Source organism: Pungitius pungitius, chromosome 10, assembly GCF_949316345.1.
Source record: "Pungitius pungitius chromosome 10, fPunPun2.1, whole genome shotgun sequence".
NCBI lineage: Eukaryota > Metazoa > Chordata > Actinopteri > Perciformes > Gasterosteidae > Pungitius > Pungitius pungitius.
Window position 1 is genome coordinate 2,913,662 of NC_084909.1, and position 21,491 is coordinate 2,935,152.

The 21,491-nt window shown below is 49.3% G+C and overlaps 1 protein-coding gene across 5 annotated transcripts in view; it reads right to left on the reverse strand.

The window, feature by feature from the left end:
* kalrna (kalirin RhoGEF kinase a) overlaps nucleotides 1–20,624 on the reverse strand; it is a 65,363-nt gene extending 44,739 nt beyond the window's left edge. For 3 of the 5 annotated variants that reach the window (XM_062565238.1, XM_062565236.1, XM_062565240.1), the window contains exons 1-9: nucleotides 20,306–20,624; nucleotides 7,146–7,220; nucleotides 5,441–5,555; nucleotides 4,005–4,197; nucleotides 2,581–2,754; nucleotides 2,410–2,493; nucleotides 2,161–2,292; nucleotides 1,953–2,075; nucleotides 317–448 (exon numbers count right to left, since the gene is read on the reverse strand). In XM_062565238.1, coding sequence (XP_062421222.1) covers nucleotides 317–448; nucleotides 1,953–2,075; nucleotides 2,161–2,292; nucleotides 2,410–2,493; nucleotides 2,581–2,754; nucleotides 4,005–4,197; nucleotides 5,441–5,555; nucleotides 7,146–7,220; nucleotides 20,306–20,372 — 1,095 coding nt within the window. In that variant the 5' untranslated portion in view covers nucleotides 20,373–20,624. The remainder of the gene's footprint in view (nucleotides 1–316; nucleotides 449–1,952; nucleotides 2,076–2,160; nucleotides 2,293–2,409; nucleotides 2,494–2,580; nucleotides 2,755–4,004; nucleotides 4,198–5,440; nucleotides 5,556–7,145; nucleotides 7,221–20,305) is intronic. The other 2 variants (XM_062565239.1, XM_062565237.1) reach the window with 1 other exon arrangement.
* Nucleotides 20,625–21,491: the final 867 nt, after the last annotated feature.

The window sequence follows — 21,491 nt, forward strand, 5'->3', positions numbered from 1 at the left end:
CTAAGAATAAAAGGGACACCCGTGGCATCATGTTCTGTTAATTACAGTAATTACCATTTAAAATACTTGAATTATTATATTATTATTATAACATATGCTTCACCAATAAGCATTCAATTGACACATTTTGACAAAACTGTCAAAATAAGATTAAAATAAAATAATAGCATAATGATACTACATACATGCCACTGAATAATAATACAATTCCTATTTGCAGGATAATGATGAACAAAGGTTCTTTCATTCCTTTCATTCTCCTCTCTAAGTGCTCTGATGTGATGTAATGTGAGAATTAGGGCTGCGATGACATTACAGTAGCTACCATGGAGTTCATGGCAAAGTGGTTGTGCTGAGTCTGCAGCTCCACGGCGTGCTGGTACCCCCGGCCGATCTCCGTGTGGCTCTGCAGGAACACCTCCTTGTTGTGGCGGATCCAGTCGAACATCTGCACGCAGACGCACACAAACACGCACACTCGTGTCTCGCATTGCATCCAATCGGAAGTGAAAGTGTGCATGAAAGCTATGGAGGGGTCCAGACACCATTACTTGCAGCTCCTAAAACTGTTTACCCCCGTTTGTTTTCTGTGAACCTTTGCGTGATGTGTTTGAGGCGGATTGTCCTGACGTTGGTCGCATTTCGTCCAGCAGCATTCAGGCAGCTGCCATGACTAATTGTGTGTGTCGGCAGTTTACAGTTGGCGAGTAAAACGTTGCCATAACTGAGAGATACTGTGACATAAACATCTCTGAGGCTGTAAACACGCAAAGTAATACTCCTTTAAAGTGGCTATAAACTATTTTTCTTTTTTGGCTTAAACTTCTCATTATGAAGTAAAGGTTGATTTCATGTGACGGCACCATTTGGATCTGCTGCTACAGCACTAAAGCAATAACAACCCCGGTGAAACCAAACAGGAGGACAGCGCCTCTGCTCGTTTGATCCACTTGTTTCCCTAACAGTGGAAATGGCGAATGATGGCGGCTTGAAAAGTAGTTTGGTGCCACTTTAAAAAAAACACACGCGTCTCTTGCTGCCTTTCATCATTTCCGAGCGGATCGGTGTAACGCCTGGGGGGCGCGGGACAACCTTCACGCACGCTTCTTCCATCACAAATCAATCCCTGCAGACGGATCGGGGGGCGGTCGTGTAGCTCTGCGGTAACCGTGGCAACCGTTTCCCTCCGCGCGGTGATTTCCGCTGGAGCTAAAGCACCTGGTCAGGTCTGACTGACTGTCTGTCTGTCTGTCCCCACACACACACACACACACACACACACACAGGACCCAAATGTTTTCTTTCTGTTCGCTCTCCGTTTGCCTCACAGTAAATATTTACCGCTCCCGCATGCGGATTTCTGAGTGGAACGAGCCACCAACTCAGCCCACGCCCGTCTCTGTTTGTGTATTTGTGTGTGTGTGTGTGTGTTGTACAAGCTGCAATCCCATCCGCAACGCTTTTGGGTTTCACGAGCACATGCAGCCCTGTGCCTCAGGCTGACGCCTTGATGGCGATGCATTGGTATTCATTCGAGGTGCAGTTGTCTGCGGCCTCCTGTGACGCGTTTCCACCGCGGCGGAGCCGCGTTTACAAAGTAAAATGGTTCCCGAGGTTGCAATCACCTGTAATGTCTTGAACAGCTTCCCATCAGTGGGTGTGATATTTCTATATATAGTATTCGGAGTGAGACTGTGATGGTTTAGCGTGCTGCTGTAGATTGGCGTGATGAAGACCAATGGAATGCCAGCATTAAGTCCCGACTGCGGACTGGAGTTGTAAAGTGATTTTAAAGTGGTCCTCCGCTCAGGTAAACGGGCTAATTCGTTCATTAAAGGGTTTCTGGAGACATTGGAGGAAACACAGCGAGGTGAAACGCTGCGTGAGACTTTCGCGGTGATGCATTGTCTGCATGAGGTCATCAGGTGACATCACGCCGCGGTGCCGCTCACCTTCTCGGCGTCCTGTTCGAACAGACGCAGCTGGAAGCACTGGTCCAGCTTCAGCTTCCTGACGTGCCACATCTGATGGAGATGCTGCCTGGTGGAGTGAAGCTTATCCAGCAGACTGGCCACCTGGCACCAAAGAAAGGGCGGAGGACCTTTAGAAGACAGCGCAGGGTGCATTTAACAGTAAAATGCGGTCCTTACGGAGACGCACCTTGGGCACCAAGCTCTGGAAGTCAGCAGAGCCCGAGATGCAGTTCCTCCCTGAAAAACCATCACTCGATCGGATGCACTGCAGCAGCCTCTGGCCCTCGCGGTCCAGCTCCTCCACCGGGGCCTTCAGCACCTACAGGAGAGCATCGCAAAGGACATTAGTGTCTTCGTGGGATTCAAGACCGGATGGAACGATGACAACGGCTACGCTAACCTGAGCCGGCTAATACAAATGTATTCATTTTCTGACCTTCTTCTTGAGCTGCGTGTGCTCGTCTATCAACCGACGAGATCCCTCCACATCCGCCGGAAACTCCTTCTTGGACTGAAGCTCCTGCAACACACAGTGGAACGCATGTCGGCATCAACGGGTCCACCGTGTCCCCCCGACTGACCATTCATCCCCCCTCCCTCCCCACACCTGCAGGTCTTCCAGTCTGGACAGCAGGTGAACGGCGTTGGACATGAACTCCTCCAGAGAGACCCTGAGCTCCATCCACTCCTCGTGGTTGTAGTCCAGAGAGCCTTCGAAGTCGTCTGTCAGCTGGGAGGGGTCCACCAGTTTGGCCAGACCTTCAACGGACACCATGCTGGTCTGAACAGAAGTTAAAGGTAAATGTCAGAAATGTATTCAAAACGTGGCTTTTACGAAGGAAAAAGAAAATGTGACTGAACTACATTTATTAGAATTGGTCTATTTGAAAAAAGTGAGGGGTATTTTTAAAAGACGCGGCTTCTCTTGTGATGAAGTGGACTATCGAGTCCCACACTGGCAACACTTCAAATTGGCTTAGAATATTTTCCTAAATAGAGAGCATGGACACAGCTGCTAGTGGAGAACCGTGTCAATGGTTAGCTCAGGTTAGCTAGCTCAACTGTTAGCTCACATGAGCCAAACAACGAGTGTAGGAAAAGAGAAAATATTGTGTTGTTATCACTAGGGCTGTCAACATAGACGCATTAATATATGGGATTAATGTGGCCAATGTGACAACATTTTTAACGTATTTAACGTACCTTGTTTACCGTGTTTACTTCCGGTTTATTTCCGAAACCGGTAGTAACTCCAAAGTTGCCCGCGAAAACGAAGCGGCCGCAAACTGCAGTCAGTTATCCTCAAGATGGAGAGAGCTTTTTGCATTGGAAGCAAAACAAACAGAGGAGCGACATGCAGCGGAGGACTGCGCAGAGGAACCACTCCACGTGTCCAACAGAAGGGCGGTGAGTGGCAAACGGACCACTTCGAGCACCGCTATGAGCTGAGCTAGCTGCTAGGCTAAGCTAGCTGCTAGGCTACTTCCATCTCAACGTCTTAGGAATCGGGAAACGTTTATTGCGTTAGCGTTAGCTAACGTTAGCCTGCGCGGACCACCACTGCGTCCCTAAATGACCGGGGTTTGGAAACGTCCTGCCACGTAATGTGGGGAGATTGTTGGAACAAACACATCCGTTTAATGATGGAGAGCAAAGTGCACGAGGACAGCAGGCAGGAAGAGTTGCTAGTTCAACATGTTCCACCTGGTGGAATTCAGCCTCCAAGATGATCAAATGTATGTAGATTTGTGTTTAAAATAACATTAAAAAAATGTATAAAGTGATTCCAAAGAAAAACATTCATTAAAAAGAACATTGTAACATCAACAACAGCAAAATGAATGTAATGTATTAATTAAATATTTATTTTTTAGTCAATTGACAGTCCTAACTGTCCCTTCTAACCACCATCAGGACTCTCCCGTTCTTGATGCAGCAAACAATGAAGGTCATTCGAGGTGAACATTAAAATAACCTGGGATGTGGGGGCAGAATACGTCGGACAAAGCACTCGTAGACATCGGAGCTGACCTCAAAGGAGAACTTGGCGCTGCCGAAGTTGGTCTTCTGTTTCTGCCAGAAGTTGTCCGGTTTGATGATGAGCGCCACGCAGATCTCCACGGGGAAGAACTCCTGCAGCGTCTTCAGCAGCGGCTTGATCAGCTCCCACTTGGAGCCGCGCATGTCGATGATGACGGTGAAGCCCCGCTTGCACACGTCCTCGCTGAGAAGAGGCGAGAGGCAACGCAGGGCTGGATGAGAATCGGTGAAACAGGGAGGGAAGCTTCATCCCCGTCAGTCGGCTGACTGCTGGACCAGACTAATCACTGGGAGGCACCGTCAGCGCTCTCGAGGGAAGGAGGACACCCCCACCCCCCCACAGCATGCAATCAGTCACTGATATGTACTTAAGGAAAGTCCTCCCAGTATGCCTTTCGTTGAGCAAATTCCAAAGAGACTTCCTGCAGTCTCTGTAGTTGTAGGCTGAATGGAGAACCTTTGCTTTCAATATTAAAATAGGGAAGTTATGACAGTGAAATCATTATTTTCCATCCCTTTTGTGCATTTCTGAACAAAAACAAAGGCTCCGTGTAATTCACATCACCTCGTCCCATTAATTCAGCCATGTTGTGTTCACATGTGGTACAGATCAGTCCACTGGAAGCAAGGCAGAGCGCCGAAATACATATTTTCAGGTCTGTTTTGGGCCACAATCACGTAGGCTATGTAAATAAATGTGATTTAAAGAAAACAGAATTCCTTCCAGATGGCCATTTGGCCGTGCTCGCTGCACGTGAAGCTTCGTATGCGTGTGGGTTGTGTAAAGTGTTTGCAACGTACATCATCACCGTCTTTGTAAATACATAAACAAATAAGACTGACAGGCAATGTTAGAATCAATCAATGTTACATTTTAGTTCTAGAATATGTGATCAAAACAAATGGGATACCCCATGTGACAGGACATCAGTTGTAAACTGGGCGCCAGAATCTGCTCTGAAACCAGCACAAAGTGCCAGATGTGTATACTGGGGTCTAATGGGCGAATTCCTCTGCTGCTGATTGGACGGTAAAAATATTCCGGAATGACCTCAGCTCCACACACACAACCTCTATTTATAAAAATTCAACAAAAGCAAATCCATTACAGTCCACAAACTCCACTGGTCACCATGGAAACAGCCGCTCGATTAGCGGGGCTGATGGGATTTGTGTTGGGGTCGGGCAGGTGGATGTTTAAATGTTCACGTCAGTCTCTGTTTGCCTTCAAAAATAAATGTAAGAATAATGTGCAGCGTCCCAGGAACTCGTCTGATTGGTTCTCCCGAGACCAGCTGGGTCTTCGGTGAAACGTCATCACCCCCCCCCCCCCCCCCCCCCCCCCCGAGTGGACTAAATAGACACAACCTCAGAATAAAGAACACCCGTTCCATGTGTGTATGTGTGTGTGATGGAGAGGGCGGTACCTGGGGACAGTGGAAAGGTAGGTCACCAGCCTCCTCAGGTCCTCCTGCTTTATTCGGTCGTGGTTACTCCGGGCGGGAAACGTCAGGATGGGTCCGCCTCTTTTATCCCGCCCACCTTAGAGCGCACACAGGAGAAAGGTAAGCTTGGTGTGCAGTGTCTACAAGGAGTTTGGAGACATCAGGCACTGGACCCGCACTAAGACCAGCAGCTGCAGGGTCAGGGCCGCTTCCTGGTCTTCACCCAGCACATGGCGCTCAACGAGACACACATCGAAGGGACTCAAAATGACCACAAAGAGACACAAAAATACCACAGAGACAAAGACACAATAATGAGATGAAAAAATGACAACACAGAAACAAAGACTCCAAAGTCAAATGCATTACAGCAGTTTATAGCATTGCAAAATGTAAGTTCCAGAATCAAGATGATCTTTTTGATTGAAGTACACAACAAAATAAATATACGGTCTATATTTTGGTGAGATATACCTAAAAAGTCGATGAAGTAACCGTTAATTGCTGAAAGCCCCACACTGACTCCACACTGCCTCTCCATCATCACAGAGGAGTGTATCAGGGATGATCTGCTCTTAATCTACACTAATGGCTTCCATATCTATAATGTCCACGGCTCTGTAACACAATTCCCGTCACACACACACACACACACGTCAGCCAGGAAACACACCTCGCAATAGGCCCCAACCGTCCTCCCAATCACTGCCCCTGGCTCTCCTGCTCTGTGATGGATTATGTGTGTGGAGATGTTCTGGTCAGATTAATGTGAGACTCACCAACCGCGGTGTTTATGAAAGTGCTGCTCAGTCGTGGAAAACGGGTCCGTGTGTTTGAGTGTGTGATTACGGAGGGAGCGCGCCGCTGTGATCTCAGGAGGAACCATGATGACAGATTGTTGTTGGCACTCTGTCTTTTACCTCTCTCTCTCTCTCTCTCTCTCTGTCACGTTCCACTTGGACTCAGAACTAACTACTAAAACTAGTGAAAGGGCTGCAACAGATGTACAGATGGATAGAAGATTCTAAAAACATTCAACATAAAATATTTCCCTTTGAGGAACCTAATCCAGGTCTCATTTTGATTTAAAAAAAATAAAAGCACAAAAACACATAAGAGGTTCTTTTAATTTTTTGTTTTTCAGTCTTCTCTTGAAGTGCATCTTTAATCTTTTGAGCATGTACGATATCTCGGTTGGTCATGTGACGCCACATCTTGTGTTTTCGGTGTCGTGGGTGTGATCCCCCGCCGAGTGAAACCGTTCGTGTGTCTGCTTCCTCTGCTTGTTTTGGCATCGCTCTGGCGGGTGGGGGGGGGGGGGGGGGGGTTCACATAGGCCACGTTCAGGGTGTGAAGGGCTTGCGATGTTTCCTGTCTCAGGAGGCGTGCCGGTCTGCAGCCAGACGTCAGCGATCTCTTCGGCAGTCGTGGCTTTTTTTAAGGCCGACGCGGCACTTTTCAGGAGGGAGGAGGGGGCGGGGGGAGCACCACCTTAAACCTAAACATAACCCCCCCCCCCCCTCTTTCTACTCCTCCACAAGCATCACGCTGTTATTTTACGAGTGTCCTACAGAGATGGAGGACATTTTGCTTTGTCCCTCCATCTTCATCAACCCTCTAAGCCAGGGACCCCCTTTGTGAACGAGGTCCCTGCAACGGGTTTCTATGATCCCGCTCACCGACTCACCTGACACGAAGGCCACCTTCTCCTTCAACACGGGGAGAACATCCGAGGCCTTGATGCCTTCAGTCCTCAGCGACCCTGGGAGGAGGCAGAGAGAGAGAGAGAGAGAGACACAGTGGAGCTTTTAGTATTAATCCCATTATCAGATCAACATTCCTGTGAGCGAGAACACATCCACTCTCGTGTAGCTTCAGTCTGTGTTAATAACGGGCTGCAAGAATGTCACGGCGATTGGGGCTGGTGCACTGAAGGAGGCCGGACTCCTCATGAGTGCAGAGAGAAACCAGTACACCCAGACTCCAAACGACTGAAGGTGGGCACAACGCCACCACAAAAGGCCGGAATTGACAGAAATGTGTATTTGGGGAAAACGCGCCCCGTCTCCTCGTCTGCACACGACTGAAAGCAGTCAACACGTGTACCAGCAGCAGAAGGATGAGTTCATCTGCGTCGCCTCGCCACATCATCACAAACGACCCCCCCCCCCCCCCCATCTGAACGATACAAGGCCTGACACTATTTCGATACTTGAATTGTTAAATTATACTGGATTATTGGCATATATAACCTTTTTGCCTGTGTTGTATTTTGCAGCCAGAGAGGACATCAATGTGTTGAAAGCAACTGCCCCCCCCGCCCCCCCCCCCCTTCCATGTGGCTGGTGCAGGCGTGTTCACATGCTGCTCAATGTTCTGCAGCTCATTGACTCTCGTGGCTGAACTGGGACTTTAGCTGAAACGGACCAAACCCGCTGCTCGTATTTCTCAAACCTCGCTTGAACACGGCAAAACATCAGCAGATCAATGCCCCCACCCCCGCTACCCCCCACCACTCACTGAGCCCGGGAACGCCAACGAACGGGTCTAGAAAGCTCCTCAAAGCCTTTTTTTTTTTTTAACTCTAAATGATTTGCAAAGAGAGACAACATCAGCAGCTTCTTCCCCAGCAGCCAACACACACACACACACACACACACACGGACACACACACACACACACGCACACAGGAAGCTGTCTGATGCAGACTCACATCAGAGGCTGCATATGAGATTGAGTGCTTTTATACATTGTGTCTAAAGCCACACTATCAAATGATTCACACTTTAATGAAAAAAATGACCTGATAGACCTGAAAGATCTAAAAAAAAAGTCATTTTGAATCCTCCATTGTTTCTCTGTAACTGTTGCTGCTAACGGGGATAGAGGACAGGAGAGGATTATGCAAATCGGTCCAACCGTCCATATCTGCACTCACAATTCACACGATGTACACACACACCCACAATATGTACACAACCCCAAAAGCCAACACGTGACCTACAGAACGTGGCGCTCCGCACCGTGGGGACCATCTTGAAAAAGGAGGCTAGTCCCCCAAACTGTGTCCTTGTCCAGGACAAAGCGGATCGGACGCCTGTCGTCATGGTAACGTTTGATGACTTGAGGGCCGTTGTGTGAAGTAATTCTTAACTTGTCATTAGCAAACAGTGGCGCGTGGAGTAGAGTGGTGCAGGGTGGTGCGGTGTGGAGCGGCGTGGTGCAGCGTGGTGCAGCGTGGAGCGCCGTGGAGTAGCGTGGAGGCTAAAGTAAAACCCATGGGTTAAAATGCTTCATGACATGTAAACAAAACAACAAACAACGAGTCGCATGGTCGCCCATGTGACTTCCCGCCAGAGGTCACTGCGTAACTCACGAGCAGCTTCTGGTTTGTTCGTTATGTGCTATAAAATAAAGTTGATGCGCACAGCTGCTGCTGATATTAACTCATCGGAGGGAAGCTGCTTATTTAAGGCTTTTCATGTTGACCACAGAAATAGGACTATTCTCCTTTTTTAGTTTCATATAGGATTCCGTAGCGCCCCGTGACGTCATAATGCTATTTTCCCTCTAAATAACAACATTTCTTGGGGTGTTTTTTTTTTTTATAGCTTGTCCACATCTGCTTTACCTCTCTGTCGGGGAAGACGCCGCTTTCTTCAAAGCGATGAAACTCCATTGATGAAAACAGAAGAAAACGAACACACACACCGGCTGCTTCACAAATCCAGAGTGAGCCTTCAACTGAGTACCAAAGCGTCGCATTACTCATGAACCTGGCTTCACTTTGATGATCGATCAAACACCAGCGTTTAATGATGCCATGCACGTTATTTGTTCCACGCACACACCTTTGATCCATCCAGCATGTGTTTTCTCCATCGGACACACACACACACACACAGTAGGCGTATGTTTGTACAGTGATTACAGCAGCACATGGCTGTTAAACACACAGACTGAATACTGACTTGATACACACACACACACACACACACACACACACACACACAGAGGAAAAACCTGCTGCCTTAGAACAAGGCAGCAGGTTTTTCCTCTGTGTGTGTGTGTGTGTGTGGCTCACATCCCGTAACTCACTGAGACCTCTGCTAGCTTGACAGAAACGTTAAGCTAAATACTCTTTATCAGGATGGTAAAGTCAAGTGAACGAATCCCACATGGATTTGGCCTTTGTCTCCAGGAGGAAAAAGGCAGAATGAACACACAGAAAAACTAGAAAAAGGGGCCACACAGCAATTTTATCCAAAAGAGTTTTCTGGCTTTTAAATCCTGAGACTCATCAGCTGTTGCTCGGCAACCGGCGGGATCCAGTCATCCCGGGTGTCATCCCGAAGCAGCTTTGTTAGCAACAACAACGACAAAAAACGCCCAGTGAGTAAACTGATAAACGATGCACCGACGACGCGCTTTGCAGCGCGGCTCCTTGTGATGGGGATGCAAAGCGTCCACGTTACAGAGGACATTAGTAGTGAACGTTCCCAACATCAATCAGTGCAGACAGAGCTTTTACCGCCATAACGCATTTTCCCATCAGTGGCCTTTCCGTGCTAATCTGTGATTACGTAGATCACACTGCTGTCAGATTGTGTTCCCCTGTGAGCCGCTCCTTCTGGAGAGCGTTGTGTCCCTGCGATCACTGGCTGTGGCTCGTCTCCGTCTCTGAGTCACTCGCTGGTCCGGCTGGTCGTTTCAGACGCCCCAGAGGATAAATTATTATCATTTATTATATAACAAGTCATCGCTTGAGATGTTGAAACTGCAAAATAACACGGATATGAGCTCCGAAACACGGCTACATCACAAAGTTAATGTACTGTAGAGGGAGATACTGGAACATTTTCTGCAAGGCATCACACACACACACACACACACACATACACACACAGATACACAGTTTCCCTGTGATCACTGATTTACTGCCTTTAAATATTTCAAAGAGGTAAAGATACCAAGAAACCGCTGTGACCAACCAAACACACACACACACACACACACACACAGTCCTCAGAAGCCTTTCAGAGGGCGTTCATGTTCTTTTCATTAGTTTGTGGGAATAAACGTTGCTCTAATGTTTTGTTCCTGTGAAGATTTCTGCGTGTGTCGGTTGTCTCATGGGTAGCTCAATGGTTGCCACGGTTACCGCTGATCTCCCTGACAACCTGGCAATTACCGGCGTCGGCGAGGGTAACCTGGACGTGGTGGGACGTTGAAAACGCACAACCTTTACACACATTTCACATTGCCACACCGTGACTGTGCTCTCGTGCGTCATTGTGTGTTTCCTTTGTCAGAGCAAGGTCACAGGAAGTGATGTCACTAGTAGCAGTGAGTGTGTGTTATCCATTTGATGCATGTCTGTTTCTATGTCTGACGCACACACACACACACACACACACACACACACACGAGGGGAGACATAGCTGGTGTTCAATGTTTGCAGACGTGTACATGTCAAAGGTCAACTTGTGCTCCTGCTGGAACCATTAACACGGCTAGAAGCGGCACGCAAGGACCGACAATGGGGCAACTTTGCAGAGGGAGGGGCCGGGGGGGGGGGGGGGGGGGGGGGAGTCCACCTCAGCCAGGGGGACTCCCAGACAGCGAAGGTGACTCTGAGGATGGTCGACAGCCAGCAGACGTCTTCACCTCGTCCGGAGAAAAGCACGACGTGCCAAAATGTATGCACCACTGAGAGCGTGTGTGTGTGTGTGTGTGTGTCTGCTGTGTAGCCTTTGAATAACGATCCGACACCACAAGTTTAACAGCTTTATGCAAATCTCAAACTGCAGCGAGTGTGTGTGTGTGTGTGTCCATCCCATACACACTCAGACGGGTCACGTGTGTTCCTAAATGTCCTCGGGTGGCGACAGGTGAAGCCGTCTGCAAGGCCCATAGCAACAGCCGGCCCGTCATCCAGCTGGGGGGGTCGGTCCAGCGGGCGTCTGGCGGGCCGCGCCGCATGTCGCCGCGGGGGCGTCGGCATGCGTGCCCCCCCCGCCGGGTCGGGTTGCGTCAGCTGTTTGCAGCCTTGCGTCGTATCACCTGCGTATTTTCTTTAACGCTTAAGGGTGGATACATTTCCTATGTGAGTCTCTGACACACGCACGCACACACACACGCACACACACACACACTTAAATGTCCTCAGCCGGCTCTAGTTTCCCCTGTAGAGGAAAACCACATCCATCACTCTTCCAACGCAAACCACACGCTGCTCTCTCACTCTCTGTGTCTCACAACCGCACACACACACACACACACACACACACACACACACACACACACACACACAGAAAAGGGAGAGCTTGTAATAGTTAAGTGCTTGCCAGGCATCACAATCGGATCACACACACACACACACACACACATACAAAGACACACACGAGATGATGTATTCTCCGTAGGGAAGCTTCTTCTCATAAAAGGGACGGTTGCAAAAAAAATTAAAAGCAATTATTGGAGGGACGTGTCTCTGTCTGTGTGTGTGTCCTTTATGTATCCTGTGTGTGTGTCCTTTGTGTATCTCTACACGGTCAGTTTCACTGCCCATTTCTTAAGAATAAACTGACGACGAGGCTCCTCCTGCGGTTTCCACGGTGATAACAATGAGCTTTTCCTCCTATTAAAGACTCAAGGCTGCCACACACACACACACACACACACACACACACACACACACACACACGCACGCACACACACACAGTTGGCCATATTCTCACATACTAAAGGAACTGACTAACATCAGGAAGAGCGTGTACATGTCTATGTATAACAATATGTCGTCCATCGCCACCATCCCACTCATCCAGCGAGGACCAATCAAATCAAAGCTTCGGGCCGGAGGGGTGGGTGGGGTGGGTGGGTGGGGGGGGGGTGACGACATCATTTTGTGTTCCAAGCCCACAGAGAGATGCCATCTGGAGGGCGCTGACTCAGCACCACACACACACGGACATGAGACCGTGCTGCTGTCTGTAGAAGAACGTATTCAGATGTTTACGCTGATGATTTATTGTGAAAACAGAGCTGGCTTTGAATCAGCTGATCGCTGATCACTCTTTTGCTGTATTGGGAATATTTGAGGATATTTTGCCCGCTTGTTGGAACTAAAGCGTGCAGAGCCAGACGTGCTCTCATCATCCAGTAAAGACGTCACCTGTGAGGCCTCTCACGCGCGGACACGCTCGTACGTTCTAACCTGCTGAGACACTTCCACACACGTGAGCGTGATCAACCAGAGGTCAGAGGTCGAGAGGGAGGATCTCTCCCTCCCACCCTCTCTCTCTCTCTCGCCAGCAGCTGTCTATAGAGAGGAAAAACTTTGAGTGGTCAGACATGGAATGTGTCTGTGTGTGTGTATGTGTGTGTGTGTGTGTAGCTGGTGAGGCGCCAACAGACGCACTTCGGATCTGTGACTCATGTCAGACACACACACACACACACACACACACAGTGCATTTTGTGCAGCTCCATACTCATAGAGACTGAGATTGCTCAGAACATACATGACGTGGCCGTGCTTTGGTTAGAGGTCGTGAAGAATCTCATTCCACTGAATAATTCTGGTCCAAGTACTCGACCATTAGCTTAGCCGCTAACGCCTCCACACCTCGATGCAATAATGAAGGTGGTTCGAGGGTGAATGGTTGAGTCGTGGAGGGATGCTGCAGACTTACCATTCACAGTGGAATGCTAATCCTGCCCCGTCAACCACAATCACCAAACGCCATCTCCCATCCGTGACGTCCCTGTTTGCGCCTGCGTTATCTGCCTTTTCTTTTTTTTAACCCTTTCAGGACCAACTGTGCCATCGATTCAGCGACTGCGTGTGTGTGGAGTTTTTGTTTTTTAAAGCTCGTGGCTTTAGTGGATCCCTTCATCACACCCGATGCTGCTCTTTCCCCCCCTTTTTGTTCTCCGATGGAGACGCTCAGACGGAGGAGGCGAAGCCCCAGAAGATCAGATGGAAATCGAACCGCGAACTGAAGAATATTAAGGATCAACGTTTCCACTCGTGTTCTCTTTTGTTCTATTAATACTCCTCAGTGAGCTTCTGTTCGCTCAATTACAGCCTGACACGAACGTTCCTGTACCAGTGTGTGTGTGTGTGTGTGTGTGTGTGTGTGTGTGTGTGTGTGTGCAGCCTCCTCTCGGGGTGAATGCCATTTAATTGGTGCAGGGGTTCAAACAGAGAAAGACGCCAGGAGAAGGTAGAGACAGGAGCAGAGGGACGAGAGAGGAGCACAAAGAAAGAAGGAATAAAACGGTGAATCAGTCCCAGCTGCTTCATTCATTCCGTCTGAGTGGAAACTATGAACAGAACTTTGAACGCAATGCAGGATTTAAACGCACACTGCGCGACTCTCCTGCAAAGAGCTACTTGTGGTTTTGCTACTTGAGTGTTTTCCAACCAATCTCCCCGAGAAAAGCCACTTCGGATCTGAATCAGAACCTTCAGGGGAACGAAAGCCTTTTCGGAGCAGGAAGTTGAAACCGGCTCCAGACGGACGGCGTCTTTCTCAGCGCGCGTTCGCGTTCATCCAGCAGACACCACAGAAGAAGAGATCCTGTAAAAAGGCTTTGTGACCTCAAATGAGCTCTCTTACACACACACACACACACACACACACACGTCTAAACACAGTAGTTTCCTCGCTGCCAATAAAGTGCTTTACTGCCGTGTCGTACATAATGACAGGGTGAATACTGCAGTGAACTAATGAGGAGCACTAAATCAAAAGTTTGCGGTGACTTTCGCACCTGAAACCTGAATTTAATTCAACTTACAATTAAAAAAAAATAAATAAGAAAAACAGAAGCAGAGAAAAACGAGCCAAAAAGCTCCCGTCTGCGAAGGTGAAAGCGGCGAGCGATTGACGGGATAATTGTGCCGTTCGGTTGGTGTTCAGAGAGCAATCAATAACACGGTGTACGGGTCGGATTCTGATCACACACACACACACACACACTTCACCCAAGGGTGATGAGTAATTGACAGGGTCAAGCATTGTGGTTATCTCCAAAGCAGCCCTACTAGGTGTGTGTGTGTGTGTGTGTGTGTGTGTGCCTCTCCCATCCTTCGTCCTGGAGGCTGCTTCGTTGGACACGTGCACTTTGGGCCGGGTGGGGGTGTGGGTGGGGGTCTGGTTGCACCTGTTGGGCCGGGCCGGGCCCTCCGGTGGAGTCAGCAGATCCAGAGCTCGGTGTGAGAAAAGGGTCGGATCAGCCGGTCCAGAACGGACTGAACCGAATGTCATTGTGTGAGTTGCAGAGCGCGCTGCAGGATGACTTTCTTCACCTGTGGCTTTTCAGCAGCTCCTGTCAATCAGGGTAAGAGCTCCCTGTCCGTCACGCAGTCAAAGGAACACCTGCCCACAACCGTTAATAACATCAAGGTCTGTTAGTGGGCACCAGTGATCAGCTGGTAACACACCCCCCCCCCACACACACACACACACACTGTGAAATGTCTTGGTGATCAATTGTGGTCCAAACGGATGCTCATTACGTTAACACACACACACACACACACACCATATGGCTGCAGCTGCCCAAAGACTAGAAAGCTTTTAGTGAGGAAGGAGAAAAGGGAGGAGGAGGAGAGGAAATCCTTTTCTTTGTATTTATCTATTTAACACTCTCTCTCTCTCTCTCTGTCTGTCTCTGTCTCTCTCTCTCGTCCCCTGGTGGGTAATAAGGCTTAATCCACTTAAGCTGCCTCTCTCTCTCTCTCTCTCTGCTCCTGTCTGTCACCTCAACATCCCGCATATGCACACACTTCATTCCTCCCACCCATCTGCTGCTGTTCTTGACACTGGGTGGGAGACAAAGAGAGGGAGAGGGAGGAGGGGGGGCGGGAGGGAATCCCTCTCTCTCTCTCTCTCTCTCCTCAGCCGCAGCATCTTATTGTTCCTGGTGATGGGGGGGGGGGGGGGGGGGGAGACAGCCTCTCTATCTCTCTCCATCACACACACACACACACACACACCCTCTTCAATAATAAATGTGAAGCTCCTCCCTCCACGTTTCTTCGCCATGACTCAGGACTGAGGCCTCATTTAAAGGAACAGGACCCTCACACACACACACACACACGCACGCACGCACACTTTGTGGCGTTAAGTCTTACTGTAAGAATCAAAGATGCTTCAATGGAACATTTAAGTAAAGCTTGAATCTTATCACAAAGTAAAAGTATGAAACAGCCACATTGGACAGAGGGTCCAGTCTTCGTAGTGTGGTACTAGTGTGATGCATCATGTTCCCTTATGGCTTATTGTGTACATGTGTTCATGCTCTTTGGTTTGACCCGTGTTAACATGCACACTAGTGTGCTGCTTGTGAGATGTTTTTCATAATAAGACATGTACATAGATTCAGCTTCAGGAGCAATAGGTTCTCTTTCTCCACATCCGCCCCCCCCCCTGCTGGATGGGCTTTGTCTCATCAGCACCAATGGGAGACAGGAGCAACGCTTTTATGAAGCTCAAAACTATATCAAGGGTCCCCACGAAGCCCAGACAGATCATTACCTCCCTCCCAGAGCTGCTTTAAGAAATTACATCTTGATGACATGACATTCCCAGATGGTGCTGGTATGTCCCTGCTGTGACCTGCACGCGTCACGTGATCATTTCCCTTTGACTCGGCGGACCACGAAAGGTGCCCCCGATGAGCCATGAAAAAAAGAAAAAGGCACAAAGTCCCCTCGTGTGTCCCGGGAACATTTCCAGCTGTGAACAAGTGTGCTGATGAAACTCTGTAAATAACTCAGATGATGGTTTTCTTCCTGTAAGAGAACCAAACTCAGTTCCAACTTCTGGCTCGCTGCGATGGATTCTGGATGTTGTCTCATTATTAATCGATGCCAGTTTGGGACATGAGCTGAAGAACGCTGTTAGTTCACTTTTAAAAGATGCTGCGAGCGCTTCTGCATGCTCCACCTGCGTGCAGAGCGGGAGCGACGTACCGGTGGTGCGTGTGGATTAGTCCCAGTGGTGCCACTGGTCTCGTTAAGCTTAGCTTAAACAGCAGCGGTCATCCATCCTTTAGAGTGTGTGTGCGTACGTGTGTGTGTGTGTGTGTGTTAATCAATGGATTACTGTCCACTCATCCATGTAAGGTGTCAAACACAAACACATACGGTTATCCATATAAACCTTCTTTACACACACACACACACACACTAACAGCATCGACTGGGAGTCTTGGGCCCTTTGATTAGAGCGAGGGAGGAGATGCAGACTCCATCCTTCCCGTCTGAAGATGAGCGCCGCAGACCAATGGGCCGGCTCACGCGCACGCCGCGCAAAAAGCAGAAAGGGCGAGATGTTTAAACACATCTCCAGTGCCAACTAATCTCCCAGCATGCCTCTGCGAGGACCCGCCGCGGCTCAACTTGTAGGACCGGAGTGACATCACCATCTGCCGCTTGTTTAGTCTGCTGCGCGGCGCGTGGGGCGGCGGTGTTTTGACAGACAGCCGGCGTCAGCTGTCCGATCGGCGTCACTTCCTGTTCCCGTCACTTCCTGTTCCCGTCCGAGGAGCATTTATAAACCGCCGATTAGCATAACGCCTTCCTGCCAGTGTTTCCCTTTTCTTCCCCCCCCCCCGCTGCTGCTTCCTTCCTGTGAGTGTGTGAGGTTGGAGGCCGGGAGGCAGGAACATGTTTGTTCAATAACGTTTTACATACATTAAAGCACAAATATCCTGATATCTTTCACCAAACACTCTCTTTTTTTGTGTTTCATTGGGAATAAACCAGCGGGTTTCTTCTAACTGGAGGAAGCGTGCGAGCCGGGAGGACGACTTCTGGAAAAGTGACTCTTTGCTTTTAATAATCCAGTCGATCGGGTTTCTCGGCGGTCCGTTGACCTCACTCCTCTGTGAAGGTCTCTCTCCTTGTCCACTCCAAACCAATTCTGTCCTTTTTTTCCTCCCGTTCTTGGGCGTAAATGTGATTTTCAGAAGCGGCGGCTTGAATGATTTTCAACGTGCTCCTTCATGGACAGAGAAGCCCAACTGGTGGAAATGTGTGTGGGTTTTAAAACACGCCACCGGGTACCAGGTTACACTCAGTTTTTTGGGGGGCGGGGCCATCGGGAGTGACGCGAGAGGGCGGAGCTAATTACAACTGAACGCTAATGAAGACCCTTTTATGAAAAACCACACATTTAAAGGGTTAAAGTTGTAAAACGATATTGAGACCGGACAACGTGACCTGTCAATCACATTAAGCCCCGCCCTAAAGCATCGCCTGCTTTATGTTTGACGGACCATCATTCACTAAATGAACATCATGCTGCATTGAAAAAGACTTGAATCTAGAGACTGAGACCATAAACTCATGTTTACAATGTTTACTGAGGGAATAAATCAAGAGAGAAGTAGAGTCATTTCCTCATAGACGTCTATGGGAGCAGAGGAGTCGCCCCCTGCTGGCCACTACGCAGAATGCAAGGTTATTTATGGGCACTTGACACTTGCAGAAGCATGTTGTGAAGACCTGAGTCTTTGAGTTCAACAGGAAGTGAAGTGAGCTCGAGGCTCCCCTGTGTGTCCTTGTCATCACGGAGTCTGACAGAACGAGGAGGAATCCATTACAGCGCAGGGGACGTCCAACCGAAAGGAACATTTAAATAAGAGACCATGTCAGGGACACGCAGCGACACATCGTTATCAGCATTGGCAGATGCTCGATAGCTTGGGATGGCTTTTGTTCAGAAGAGAAGAAGTGGCGCTGAGCCGTCTCCGATTTCCTCAGCGCTGAGGTCCAAGCGGCCGATGGAGACGCACGTGTCCCGACAGCTGACACGACGACGCGTCCCGCGTGTGGATCAGCGTCGCCCGTCTCAAGGAGGTCGACAGAGGACCAGAGCAGCACTCCGGTGCTCACGAGTGAGTCACATGACGTGAGTTGGAAGGAGAGTTTAAAAACAACTTGACCGTATTTGACTTCATTCATTGCCTCCTAGAGGCCAGGCCTCACTCCACCCCTCCCATGGTGTTGAGGGTCACAACAGAACAGCGGACCGGGTTCCCTCCCTCGTCCCCCCCCCCCCGCCCCCCCGGACCGATGTACCTTAGGAGCGGACACACACTGTCCCCATTGTTTGTCCTGATGAGCCGACCAGTAGATTTCCATGTCCAGTCGCTGGAAATGTTCCAACAGAACGATATCGAATATTATGGGGGGGGGGGGGCCAAGAGGAGGAGCTCACACATGGACCCCTGTTACACACACTGAGTGTTTTATTTAATAAAGCAGGACTGTTCATGATAAAGTTACTGAATTACACCGACAGAGAGGCAGGGTGTGTCCTCCTGCAGGACCGCATGTGTGTGTGTGTGTGTGTGTGTGTGTGTGTGTGTGTGTGTGTGTGTGTGTGTGTGTGTGTGTGTGTGTGTGTGAGGAATCAAACATATCGCCAATGCATCACTGATATTTATATATGTAAAAGATGTTCTTGTTGACACACAACAATAACTGAACAATATGTCATTGTGTTTGCGTTATGCAGTCAGGTTCCAACACGTGGTTTCCAGGCTGCAGGCTTATGGTTTAAATATCCTAATTTAGATCGTTTTGACCTCCTGTAATTGCTCTAACGCCACAGAGTGTAAACAGGAAGTGGAGGTAGACGCGATGTCCCCATCGGCTTGTGGGCCGATGTTTGGAAGCCTCGAGTTTCGACTGTTTTGGAATGCGGGCACCGCCATGTTCATTTTTGCAACCGACGCACGGGACTTAGACGGTAGACAGGGCACCTGTCAATCACATGGTAGCCCCGCCCTAAAGCCTTCCAATCTTTATGCTCTATTTCACTCTGAATCTGTTTACTGAGGGAATAAATCGCGAGAGATGTAGAGTCATTCTCCCATGGACTTCTATGGGACCCGGAGGAGTCGCCCCCCGCTGGTCACCACAGAGAATGCAGCTTTAACTCTTCTTAAACAGGTGTCGTATCAGTAAAAATGGTCTGGGAACGTGAGGTGAACACCAGCACATATTTCTCTTGGTCTTAAAAAACGGCAGAAAGCTGTGTGAAGATTCTCAGCCGAGTCCGAAACCCACATGAAAGACCTGAACCAGAGAGTAGTGATGAACGACTGTACAACAATTACACCATTTATTGGAGTAGCTGCTGATGAATCATCCGCTGTCCAAACTCATCCATTCATCCGCTAATCGACGGCGCAAAAACCAGAAGGAGAACGCCAGCTTCTCTCCTGTGTGTTTTGTTATCACTGCAGAAGAGGCCTGATCGACCAGGAGGGGAATCAATGATGCCAGCTGTGGGCTGAGCCATTATGAGAAGTGTCACACACACACACACACACACACACACACTTTCTAACACCTTTTGACCATTTTAGATCAATGAAATCAGCTGCTTTTAAGCTTAATGCATCAGTGCATGACACAGTGAGACAAACACACAGACAGACACACACACACACACACACAGCGTGTCTATTGGAGCTCAGGGAGTCGCGTATCAGACAGGTTTCCATGAGCTGATCTGAAGCCTCCATGATTCCTCTTTCTTTTGTAGGGAGCATCAGACAGACGAGTGCGTGCGCGCGCACACGCACGCACTCAATGCATGCAGAACGCGTAATGTCCCCACACATGAGGGCGGTTCTCGTGCTTTTTGAGGTGAATGAAGGTGCAGACTCCCGCTGGCTGTGTGCACATTAGTGCCTCGCCTCCCCCCGGTTCACGCCTCCTCTCCCCCCGGTGACATGCAGCCTCCCTCCCTCCCTCCCTCCCCTCCGGTGGTTCCTCTCTGTTTGGGCCACATCGCGCGTCCTCGTCCGTCCTACCTGTTTTGAAGAAGGCGTCCGTGTCCGCGTCGCCGGGCGCCTCCTCGGCCGCTTCTGCGGGGTTCATACCGGGATCCGGTCGAGTACAATCCACGGGCACCGGGAGCGGGGAACGGGAGCAAACGGGGAGCGAATAAGATCCTCTCGCGCGCTGTGGCGTTATTCCTCACATGTTGTCTCCCCCTCCATCCCCCCTTTTCGCTGCTTTCTCTCGCTTTGCTGTTCCAGGGGCTGGCCTCGTCTCCCTCTATTGTTCCCGGTCCAACCTCCCTCTCTGCTGCTGTCCGCCGGGGTCTCTCTACCGCCCCCCTCTCCCCCCCCTCCCCGTGCCTCCCCTCCCTCCGGCTCTCTCTCTCTCTCTCTCTCTCTCTCTCTTTCTCTCTCTCAATTCATTGATCGGTTGTTTTAAGGATTTAAATCCACTGACAAACACAAGCAGCAAAGTAATACTATTTGTATTATTATTATACATCTAAATAAATTGTTTCTGTATTTATTGGTGATGTTTTCCTCAAAGGAAATAAAAGGGTTCATCCTCTGGGGAGCATTGGATGCATTCATTATTGTGTTCAAGTGGAAATTGCGCTACTGTCTTTGTTCATACTTTGTATGTTCGTCATGTGTGTTGTGTGTTCGTCCTGCGTGTTGGTCATGCATGTTGTATGTTCGTCCTGCGTGTTGTATGTTTGTTCTGCGTGTTGTATGTTCGTCCTGTGTGTTGTATGTTTGTTCTGCGTGTTGTATGTTCGTCCTGTGTGTTGTATGTTTGTCCTGCATGTTGTATGTTGGTAATGCGTGTTGGTGATGTGTGTTTGTCCTGCGTGTTGTATGTTGTTCATGCGTGTTGTATGTCCTGGGTGTTGTGTGTTCGTCCTGCATGTTGTATGTTGGCGAATGCGAGTTGTATGTTGGTCATGCGTGTTGTATGTTGGTCATGCGTGTTGTATGTTCGTCTTGCGTGTTGTATGTTCGTCTTGCGTGTTGTATGTTGGTCATGCGTGTTGTATGTTTGTCCTGCGTGTTGTATGTCCTGGGTGTTGTGTGTTGGTCCTGCGTGTTGTAGGTTTGTCCTGCGTGTTGTATGTCCTGGGTGTTGTGTGTTGGTCCTGCGTGTTGTAGGTTGGTCATGCGCGTTGTATGTTCGTCCTGCGTGTTGTAGGTTGGTCATGCGCGTTGTATGTTTGTC